This window comes from Bufo bufo, chromosome 5 (assembly GCF_905171765.1).
Source record: "Bufo bufo chromosome 5, aBufBuf1.1, whole genome shotgun sequence".
Taxonomy (NCBI): Eukaryota; Metazoa; Chordata; class Amphibia; order Anura; family Bufonidae; genus Bufo; species Bufo bufo.
Window position 1 is genome coordinate 221,675,797 of NC_053393.1, and position 12,308 is coordinate 221,688,104.

At 45.9% G+C, this 12,308-nt stretch overlaps 1 protein-coding gene across 1 annotated transcript in view; it reads right to left on the reverse strand.

Moving 5' to 3' along the window:
• Nucleotides 1–1,711: 1,711 nt before the first annotated feature.
• MRPL32 (mitochondrial ribosomal protein L32) overlaps nucleotides 1,712–12,308 on the reverse strand; it is a 34,064-nt gene continuing 23,467 nt past the window's right edge. The window contains 1 exon segment of the mRNA XM_040432188.1: nucleotides 1,712–2,150. Coding sequence (XP_040288122.1) covers nucleotides 1,899–2,150 — 252 coding nt within the window. The 3' untranslated portion in view covers nucleotides 1,712–1,898.

Genomic DNA, 12,308 nt, shown 5'->3' on the forward strand with positions numbered 1-12,308 from the left:
GTACTAGACATGCCCCAGGACCTGTGCAGAGGGCACTGTGCACGGAGAGGGAGAAGATGAGCTTTGCCCATTGCATAGTGTGACTAGTGGATCCTGTGTTATCTCTATAGACCAGGGGTGCACAACCTTTTTGGATTAGGGGCCACATTGTCAGCCTGAACCAATTCCAAGGGCCGAAAATAAAACTTAAAAGGGATATTACCAACTGAAATATTATTTTTATGGCATATTGAACATACAGTATACGGTATATTATAAGTGTCTAGTTACACTTCTAGTACTCCCATGTAATGGGAGACTACATGAAAAATACATGTGAGCAGCCACAAGACTAGACATACATGTCTGTTACCAGATGGTTGGGAGCTGCACAGAATGGTATTAAGGGCCGCAGGTTGTGTACTCCTGCTATAGACTGTAGGTGTTACCAGTCATTGTACTCCTTCCTGTGAAGATAATGAAATTACTACAGAAAAGTAATCTTAACAAATCAGGAAATGACAGCCTCTATGAGACTCACTAAACAGAACTGCAAGATTTCATGATTTATTTTAAGAGATAGGCCTCTTTCACACGGGCGTCCCAGATTTGCTCCGGATGCGTCCCGGGTGTATTGCGGGAAACCCGCACGAGTGCACACGCAATTTCAATCAGTTTTGACTGCGATTGCGTTTCTCAGTTTTCCGAGCGAGTGCAGTGCATTTTGCATGAGCGTGATAAAAAACTGAATGTGGTACCCAGACCCGAACCTCTTCACTGAAGTTCAGGTCTGGGTTCGGTGTTGTGTCGATTTTATTATTTTCCCTTATAACATTGTTATAAGGTAAAATAATAGCCTTCTTAATACAGAATGCTTAGTAAAATGTGCCTTGAGGGGTTAAAAAATATATAATAAAAAAAATAAAAAAACAACTCACCTCATCCTCTTGTTCGCGCAGCCGGCATAGTCTTCTTTCAGGACCTGCAAAAGGACCATTGATGATGTAATCGCGCTCACCACGTGGTGAGTGCGGTGACGTCAGCGCAGGTCCTGCTGAATAAAGATAGAAGGATCACCACGTGGTGATAGCGATTATGTCATTAAAGGTCCTTTTGCAGGTCCTGAAAGAAGAAGAAAGAAGACGATGCCGGCTGCGCGATCAAGTGGATAAGAGGAGTTATTTTTTTTATTTTCTAACCCCTCAAGGCACATTTTACTAAGCATTCTGTATTAAGAATGCTATTATTTTCCCTTATAACCATGTTATAAGGGAAAACAATACAGTGAATAGACTTTAATGGGGTCCGGGGTTGTTCATCCCCATCATCTCCTAGCAACCATGCGTGAAAATCGCACCGCATCATCCGCACTTGCTTGCGGATGCTTCCGATTTTCACGCAGCCCCATTCATTTCTGTGGGGCCCGCGTTGCGTGAAAAACGCAGAATATAGAACATGCTGCGATTTTCACGCAACGCACAAGTGATGCGTTAAAATCACTGCTCATCTGCACAGCCCTATTGAAGTGAATCGGTCCAGATTCAGTGCGGGTGCAATGCGCTCACCTCACGTATTGCACCCACGCAGAATTCTCGTCCGTGTGAAAGGGACCATAGCGACATGGAAAAAAAAAAAAAAAAAAAAAAAAAAGTTTATTCAATTCAATAAAATCTGAATGTGGAGTAATTTGTGCATGCACCTGAGTATTAAATAATGTCACCCAACTACATACTTACAAAGGAGATACTGGTGTATTTTAATACATGTAGCCATGAAGATTCAATGTAACCACAAAAGGCAAACTGAAGACAGGACATGTCTGCATCTGAGGTATGAGTAACACAATCTAAATATATGTTCTCCACTTCACTTAGAAGGCATTAAGGACACTGCATAGCAGAAGAAAAATGACAAATATATCAATAGGAGAACCATGATGGGCGTTTCCGTTTCTGCTCAATAATCCTCTTCCCTTCATCTTCAGGACGTGGCTTTTCCCCGTCATAAAGAATTACGGTTTCCACAGTGGGAGTTTTGAAAGGTCCTCCTTCCACAGCTTGTATTTCCTTCCTGATAAAGTGCGTTTCACGGCGAACTCTATCATAGCAGAAACCACACAGGACGTGTTTCAGCTTTAGATGCCCACATTCCGGACACGTGTCAATGTTATTCTGAAAAAAATTTAATAGAAGGATAAAAATATTTCTATCCAAGCAGAGGCAGCGTGGTCAAAAAAGCCAATATATCAATCATGGTACACCGGGTCTTATTTGAAGGTTTCAGCTATAGGTTCCCAACCCAGAAATCTTGTGTGCTGAAGTTCTGATCTACATAAGTGGATAAAAGCCACTACACAACCACAAAGTAATTAAGAAAAAAAAAAAAAAATACTTAAAATCAGTCTCCCTGCAGTTAGTCACCTCTTCACCCCAGAAATGTGTACATGCGCAAGACCAGGTTCATATAAGCAGTTTTTACAGAATCTCACAAAAAATGGCACATCATTAGTAATCAAATATAATATTCAAATAGCAGGGTAGTTAAAGGGGTAGTCTCGTTTGAGAGATCATTAGACTATGCCACCAGTGTGAGATAGGTGCAGGTTCCACAGGTGGAACCTGCACTTATCTCCAGAACGAAGATGGCTACTGTATTTTCAGGAGTCCCATACATTCATTTCTATGGGAATTGCGAAAATACTGGAGCACGCTCGGTCTGCTGTTTTTTTTTTTTTAAACTCCCATAGAAATGAATGGAGAGCGCATCGTGTACGCATTCTCCTTCCCATTCGGGGGCCTGTTTTAGAGATAGGTGCGGGTCTGAGAGATGGGACCCACACCTACCTGACTTTGATGGCATATAATAGCGATATGGCATCAAAGTCCCAGATAACACAACTCCTTTACTTGTATCACTGAAGCATATACAGTTGCAAGAAAAAGTATGTGAACCCTTTGGAATTATATGGATTTCTGCACAAATTGGTCATAAATTGTGATGTGATCTTCATCTAAGTCACAACAATAGACAATCACAGTCTGCTTAAACTAAAAAAACCACAAAGAATTAAATGTTACTATGTTTTTATTGAACACGCCATGTAAACATTCACAGTGCAGGTGGAAAATGTATGTGAACACTTGGATTTAATAACTGGTTGAACCTCCTTTGGCAGCAAAAACTTCAACCAAAAGTTTCCTGTAGTTGCAGATCAGACGTGCACAACGGTCAGGAGTAATTCTTGACCATTCATCTTTACAGAACTGTTTCAGTTCAGCAATATTCTTGGGATGTCTGGTGTCAATCGCTTTCTTGAGGTCATGCCACAGCATCTCAATAGGGTTGAGGTCAGAACTCTAACTGGGCCACTCCAGAAGGCGTATTTTCTTCTGTTTAAGCCATTCTGTTGTTGTTTTACTTCTATGCTTTGGGTCGTTGTCCTGTTGCAACACCCATCTTCTGTTGAGCTTCAGCTGGTGGACAGATGGCCTTAAGTTCTCCTGCAAAATGTCTTGATAAACTTGGGAATTCATTTTTCCTTTGATGATAGCAATCCATCCAGGCCCTGACGCAGCAAAGCAGCCCCAAACCATGATGCCCCCACCACCATACTTCACAGTTGGGATGAGGTTTTGATGTTGGTGTGCTGTACCTCTTTTTCTCCACACATAGTGTTGTGTGTTTCTTCCAAACAACTCAACTTTGGTTTCATCTGTCCGCAGAATATTTTGCCAGTACTGCTGTGGAACATCCAGGTGCTCTTGTGCAACTGTAAACGTGCAGCAATGTTTTTTTTGGACAGCAGTGGCTTCCTCTGTGGTATCCTCCCATGAAATCCATTCTTGTTTAGGGTTTTACGTATCGTAGATTTGCTAACAGGGATGTTAGCATATGCCAGAGACTTTTTTAAGTCTTTAGCTGACACTCTAGGATTCTTCTTCACCTCATTGAGCAGTCTGCGCTGTGCTTTTGCAGTCATCTTTACAGGACGGCCACTTCTAGGGAGAGTAGCAGCAGTGCTGAAATTTCTCCATTTATAGACAATTTGTCTTACCGTGGGCTGATGAATTGTAAGGCTTTTGGAGATACTTTTATAACCCTTTCCAGCTTTATGCAAGTCAACAATTCTTAATTGTAGTTCTTCTGAGAGCTCTTTTGTGTGAGGCATCATTCACATCAGGCAATGCTTCTTGTGAAAAGCAAACCCAGAACTGGTGTGTGTTTTTTAAAGGGCAGGGCAGATGTAACCAACACCTCCAATCTCATCTCATTGATTGGATTCCAGTTGGCTGACACCTCACTCCAATTAGCTCTTGGAGATGTCATTAGTCTAGTGGTTCACATACTTTTTCCACCTGTACTGTGAATGTTCACATGGTGTGTTCAATAAAAACATGGTAACATTTAATTCTTTGTGTGTTATTAGTTTAAGCAGACTGTGATTGTCTATTGTTGTGACTTAGATGAAGATCACATCACAATTTATGACCAATTTGTGCAGAAATCCATATAATTCCAAAGGGTTCACATACTTTTTATTGCAACTGTATTACTTATCCATGTCGGTATCTTGGTGCGTCACTTGACCAGCACTCTGACCCAATCTTACAGCATTTTTGGCATTACTTGCTCTATACATTACTATGAGACTCATAGTATTGAAATGGGTAAGTTAACTACCATGCTATTTTCATCTTTAAAATCACTCACTAAAAGAAAAAAAGAAAAAGGATTGGGTTTAAAAGAAAAGTATTAAAAGGGTGCTTCCTAAAGGGTTAAAGGGGTTGGAGCATCTTACACACTTGTGGCTGTGCTTGCAGTGAACTCTCCATTCAATCCTATGGGAGCTCCGGAAATATTTCAGAACAGTGTTCTCTTCTTCGCTTTGGAGGCCCCATTCTAGAGACAGGTGCAGGTCTCAGAGGTGCTTTATCGGATATGGGCGGCATATCCTAGCGATATGCAAGCTAAGTGCGAGATGGGCTAACCCCTTTAAAATATTAATTCACTCTGTTAGCCCACACAAAAAAATTCAATAGCAATCATTAAAAAAAATGCTTATGTATAGATACTGCTGCTATAGTGCATCCATGTGCTCTTATAATTTCCCCTCAAAAAGTTGAGTCCATTCACACGTCCGTATGTGTTTTGCGAATGCGCAAATTGCGGATCTGCAAAACACGGACACCGGTAATGTGCGTTCCGCATTCTGCGGACTGCACATCGCCAGCACTCTCATAGAAAATGCCTTTTCTTGTTCCCAATTGCAGACAAGAATAGGACATGTTCTATTTTTTTGCGGAACGGAAGTGCGGATACGGACAGCACATTCCGGCCCCATTGAAAATTAATTAATCAAAATTGCGGAACGGATGCGGACCCATTTTGAGGACGTGTGAATGGACCCTAATATATTGTGCCAAAATTCTAGTGAAAGTTGTGTCTTCAGAAAATAACTATATTCAGACAGATTCGCTCCAATTGCGATATATCCATGATCCGATTCAGAGCCGCACTTTGGCTCCACTCTTACAAACAAAATATTTCACTTGGCCGTATCTTTTATTCAAGAATTATAGGTAAGTAGTAAATAATTCTCACTCTTCTGAAGCCCAAAGTGTGCTTTAAATTTCTTTTATTCTTTATTAATATTCCGTAGTGTTCATATATCCTTTTTTCTTTGACAGCTCTGAGCTGATCTTTATCCCATGCTGCGCGATGTTTCGGGGGTCACCACCGATTTTAAAGAGGGAAGCATTTTTGATTACAGTCAGAAACAAAGCAAGGCGCTAGAATTGGACACAGAACCCTTGTGCGAAGGGGAGTCTAAGAGTGGCTCATCCAGGACACAACAGATACAGTCAGCTCAATCAGCCCCCTTGAGAGGGAGATCTCAGAATAGAGGCAGACGTGGGAGAGGCTCACGTACACAAAGCAATTTTTTCTAGGGAGGGGCCAACCTTTGTACGATTATCTGCTGAGCGACAGGAAGTAAGGTCCTATAAAACAAGGGGGTCCCCCTCAGATGAGATGCAGATCATCAACTTATCCAGTAGACTGTTGAATTGTGACAAAATGAACCTCCTCAAGAAAGGTTTATCATTTGTACCGACGAACAAATTTAATTTGTATGACTGGGTGAAAGATCTACATCTCTTTATACGCAAGTTAAAGTGGAGGAAATTTTTCATCACACATGAAGATCTCCCTGATGTCCAGCTGTTGGCTGGGCTATGGGAGGAGGGGAATAGAGGCCCAAGAAAAGGTCCATTTACTAAATTGAAATCCCTATCTTCCAAAAATCCACCCATTGGAGATCACACACCATGTGACACCTTTCTTAAGGTGGCAACAGACCAATTGAGGCAAATGGAGGGACATAGAACTGGTCATAATAACCTAACACATACAGAGATGGAACCGCTGAGAGCTCTAGAGTCAGATTCCTCAATTGTAAACCCTCGGATAAAGGAGGAAACATTGTGATTCTAGATTACCAACAGTACACAGACATGTGTTTGACCATCTTGATGGACAAACAATGTTACTCTATCCTCCCATGTAACCCAATGACCTCATACTGAAAAGAGCTGAAGTCGATCTCGTCACAGGCTCTGGAAGTCAAGTTGATAAGCAAAGCAGAGTTTGAGTTTTTACTCCCTAAGTATCCACAAACAGCCTGTTTTTATGGCCTCCCAAAAATCCACAAGGGGCTAAATCCGCTTAAGGGAAGACCAATTGTGTCAGGCACGAATAGCCTGACACATCCCATTAGCACCTATGTGGATCAGATTTTAAGGCCTTTCGTCACTGCCTTGCCCTCGTACGGCAGGGATTCTATGGATGTCATCAAACACATTGATGGCATCCAGATAGAAGATGATATGATACTAGTAAGCCTGGACATAGAGGCATTGCATAACTCTATACCCCACAATAGGGGATGTGAGGCAGTGGCAGAGATCTTATGTGAACGGGGCACTCATCTCCAACCTCATAACATGTTTGTGCTCCAATTAATGACATTTATTTTGGAACACAACACATTTCTGTTTGACAATAAGTTCTACCATCAAATAAAGGGTGTGGCCATGGAAAGCCCATGTGCCCCCACTTTTGCCAATATATATCTGGGCAGGTGGGAACGGGAAATTGTCACTGGTGATGAGTTTAGGGATGAAGCATCGTCGATTGTAATGTGGATAAGATAAATCGACGATGTGTTCATCCTTTGGAAAGAGGACAAGGACACATTTGCTTCATTTGTGGCCAGGCTGAACAACAATTGGGGCCTATTCTTCACATGGGAAACCAATTCATCGAGTATTACATTTCTTGACCTTACCATCTATAAGACAGAGGATATCACTCTGGGAACACGGTTGTTCCGGGAAAATACCGCCATGAACAGCCAGCTAGGCACGCACAGTTGTCACCTGCCAGCCTTGAAACATGGGATCACTAAGGCCTCTTGCAACCGTTTAGGTTTCATTTTTTGCGTTCCGTATACAGTCCATATACAGAACCATTCATTTCAATGGGTCCGCAAAAAAATGGAATGTACTCCGTATGCATTCCGTATTTCCGTTCAAAGATAGAACATGTCCTATTATTGTTCGCATAACGGACAAGGATAGTACTGTTCTATAAGGGGCCAATTATTCGGCTCCGCAAAAAACGGAATGCACACGGATGTCATCCGGATAGCAAAATTTTGAAAAAGCCATACGGTCATGTGCAAGAGGCCTAAGGGTCAGTATTTGCATCTGAGGCGCAACTGCTCGAAGATGCAGGATTTTCAGATGGCGGCGGTAGATTAATAACAAAGATTTAGACGCTGGGGTATTCTAGGAGGGTTCTTAATCAGGCATACCAACATGCCCTCAGTTGAAAGGACCTCATTACTTAACCCGCGGCAATTGAGGGAGACATCGGAACAGATCCGCATTATAGGCAATTTTGATGATTCCCATGTAGAAGTAAGGGAGATATGGTCACAATTCTGGGGCATCTTACGTGCAGACTCAGATGTGGGATATCTGGTTGGTGATAATCCAGCGATTACATATCGGCGTGTCTGTAATATCAGGGATCGCCTTGTACACAGCTTTCTCCAGCCAGTGCGACAGGGTTCAAACTGGCTACAGAATCCGTCAAAGGGTACGTTCAGATGCGGCAATTGCGACGAGGGGCAAGCCAAGAGTTCCATGGCAAATTGTGCCAGCTCTAGCCACAGGTCAAGCCTGCACACCCAGTAGTCGTTGGGGTTCCTCGCTTCTCAGAGCGTCCACATTAGAGTTGTTGCGATACCAAATTTTTGATTCGGTTTCGATACCATGAAAAAGTATTGCGATACTCGATACCATTCGATACCACGCGAAAAAAATAAACAAAAAAAGCCACGTGCATTCCTCATTTTTAAAAATGGCGAATCGCGCAGTTTTTATTTTATTTTTTCTGTTCCGGCATTCACCACCTAGATTTTTTTTTAATATTTTAATAGTTTGGACTTTTCTGACGTGGCGATGTAATATGTTTATTTATATATTTTATATGTGAAATTGGGAAAAGGGGGGTGATTTATACTTCATATTTTAGTGTTTTTTTTTTTTTTTACTTTTTATTTAATAACTATTTCCCCCCTTAGGGGCTAGAACCTGGGATCTTTCATCCCTTTTCCTATTCACCCTGATAGATCTCTATCAGGGTGAATAGGACTCCACACTGTCCCTGCTGCTCTGTGCTTTGTGCACACAGCATCAGGGATGTTACCATGGCAACCAGGGCTTCTGTAGCCTCTTGGCTGCCATGGTAACCGATCGGAGCCCCAGGCTTACACAGCTGGGGCTCCGATCAGAAGCTGCCACTGCACCACCAATGAGGGGGAGTGGAGAGGTCCCTGTGGCCACTGCCACCAATGATTTTAATACTGGAGGGTTGAGAGGGGCCGGCGCACTGTGCCACCAATGATTTTAATGGGATGGGGGGATTGAGGGGGGGGGGGGGGGGGGCCCACTGCACCACCAATGATTTTACCCCTTTATACAGGAGGCGGGTACTAGCAGATCAGCGGCAGTTAACTGCCGCTGATCGCAGCTCCCTGTCAGGGGCAGGGTGCCGGCAATGCGATTCTGCTGCCGGCACCCGCCTCCTGTATGTGTTAAAGACTGACTACTGTATATGAGTCCAGACTTTCACTATTAGGCCACACAGAGCGGCGCCCAGCGATGTCTCAGCACTCACCATTTAGTCCTGGGCGCCGCTCCGTTCGCCCGCAGTGCCCCATTACTGTCTCCTCTCCTGCTCCACATGCTGCTGATTACTATCGGAGCGATGGGAGGAGACATCAGCTTCACTAGTGGGCGTTCCTTCTCCCTGGCTGTAGCGCTGTCCAATCGCAGCGCAGGGAAAAGGAACGCCCACTAGTGAAGCTGATGTCTCCTCCCATCGCTCCGATAGTAATCCTATCATTGGTGGCGCAGTGCGCCCGCCCCTCCTCCGCCCCTCTCTTCTCATTGCCGCCCCTCCTCCGCCCCCTCTCTTCTCATTGCCGCCCCTCCTCCGCCCCTCTCTTCTCATTGCCGCCCCTCCTCCGCCCCTCTCTTCTCATTGGTGGCAGCGGCAGCAGCACAGGGGGAGGGAGGACAGCTTCCTTCTCCCCGTGCTGCTGAGAGAGAACATGAGCGCGCCGATAGCAGCGCGCTCATGTTCAGAGATACTAGACTGCGCAGAAGCGCAGCCCAGTATCGAAAAAACGGAAATCCCGGTATCGTATCGATACCGGGACAAAAGTATCGATTGGGTATCGAAATTTCGATACCCGCAACAACCCTAGTCCACATAAGCCGTTAACCCGATGAAGTCAGACACATGTCGGTCTAGGCGTTCCCTGAGGCTGGATCCGGAGGACGGATGTCGATGGGTTGGCTGCAAGAATGATCTCATATCCGAAGTGAACACCACATCTTCAAACCGCCCTGTTCTTGCAGGCGTGGTAGGATTGATACCCGCACCTGTTTCACTGTGGGTGGAAATTCCTCTGCCAGCGCCCGCAACAGCAGAATGCAGCATCTTTCGCAGCAAGGCCTGGAAATGCTGCATTCTGCCAGCCCTCTGTGATGCTGGTAACATGTCTGCCATTTTGTGTTTGTACCAGGGGTCTAAGTAAGTTGCCACCCAGTGCTGGTCCTTGCCCTTTATGCTTTTTATACAGGGGTCCCTCTTCAAACACTGGAGCATGAAGGCCCCCTATTTGCACTAAATTGGAAGTGGTGGACCGCCCTGGCTCCTGCTCATCGCCCAGGAGAATGTCATCCTCGGTCTCCTCCCCCCAGCCACTGACAACACCAGGGATCCCAAAAAAGTTTAAAGTCCCCCTCAAAGCCTGCTCTTCTTGCTCCTCCTCCTCCCCCCAGCCACCATCCTCCTCTGACTCCTCTTCAGACTCCTGCTGACTTGTCTCAGACGTAGTAGCCCCCCCTTCCCCCGGGAATTCATTCAGCATTGCGACTTCCTCATCTTCCAGCTCCTCGACGGCTTGATCAATGAAACGACGCAATGCACGCTCCAGAAAGAAGGCGTAAGGTACGATGTCACTGATTGCGCCCTGGCTGTGACAGACCAGTTTGTTGATCTCAAATGGCCGCAGAAGTCTGCATGCGTCGCACATGAGCAGCCATTGGCGCAGTGAAAAGAAACCAAGCTCCACAGAATCTGTCCTGCTGCAGAGTTAGTACAGGTAGTCGTTAACGCCACGTTGCTGCAGGAGCAGCCTATCAAGCATATACAAGGTGGCGTTCCAGCGCGTCGGGCTGTCACAAATCAGACATCTGACGGGCAAGTGGTGTCGCATATGAACGTCAGCAAGGCAAGCCATGGCCGTGTGAGAGCTTTGGGGGGGGGGGGGTGCAGCGGAAGAGGCAGTAGCAGTGGAAAAGGAGAAGTCAGCAGAGGAGGAGACGTAGGATGGAGTAGGAGGAGGAGGCAGGCCTGCATGCAATCCGTGGCGGTAACACCAAATCCACACGGGAGCCATGGGATACATGCTTGACGGCCTTCAGAGGGTTCACCCTGTGGGCAGTAAAAGTTATGTACCTTCCCTGCCCGTGTTTGCTAGACCACAGGTATGTGGTCAGATGTATCTTGGCACCGACACTGTGTGCCAGAGATATATTCACTTGCCGCTGAACGTGGCCATATAGCTCTGGGATGCCCTTCTAGGAGAAATATTTCCTTCCGGGGACCTTCCATTGCGGTGTGCCAATGGCCACAAATTTTCTAAAGGCCTCCGAGTCCACCAGTTTATATGGCAGTAGTTGGCGGGCTAGCAGTTCCGACAAGCCAGCGATCAGCCATTGGGCAAGAGGGTTATCAGGCATCATCAACTTTTTATGCTCGAACATTTGGGCCACGAAAGCCTAGCTTCTGCCAGATGAACACGACAACGGCACGGTGGAAGGTGGAGTGGAGGACAAATGGGAGGAGAAAGGAGAAAAGGCAGGACGTGTAGCGCCGGGAGTGTGGCTTTGTGGGTTCTGACGGCGTTGCTCCCACTAGGCTCAGTGATGGGAGGCCAGGTGCCTTCTTAAGGCGGTCATCCCTAGGCGAGTGTTGGGCTTACCGCGACTTATGCGTTGACAGCACAGGCTGCAGATGGCAACACTATTGTCAGCAGCTGACATGTAAAAAAAGCCCACACTGCGGAGCCATGAACCGACGTCCTGGGAGCGCAAGAAGTGACCGTGCATGGTGGATGGCTCGCTCAAAATAAATTTGCAGTTTGCTTTTTGCCTACTGTGCTCTGCCTGCTTCTCCTCCTTCTCTGCCGCTCCATTTCTCCCTCTGAACTCTCCTCTTCCTCTCTTGTGGTCACCCACGTGACATTCATCGACATGTCATAATAGTCACCTTCACCACCACTGACATCAGAGATCTCAGAGTAGGCAGCCACAGCAGGGACCTCCCTCCTTAGGCTGATCTGGGTACTGTCGTCAGACTGCTGGGTGGCGACCGTTGTTACCTCCTCTTCCTCATCTGATGTCAAGAATGGCTGCGCATTGGTAAGGTCTGGGAATGAATGGGAAAATAATTACTCTGACTCGAGTGGAGGGGCTATGGTGGTGGTGTCTTTGGGGGTGCACACAGCAGAGAGTGAGGAGGGTGCAGATACAGAGGATGAGGAGGGTGCAGAAGTGGAAGGCTGAGTGAGCCACTCAACCAACTCTGGTGCGCCTTTTGAAGTAATCGCACGCGCCTTCTCCAACTTCCCACTTAGGCTCCGGCCTGGTGCACCTGCCCGACCCCTACCACCCCTGCAGAACGGCCTGCCT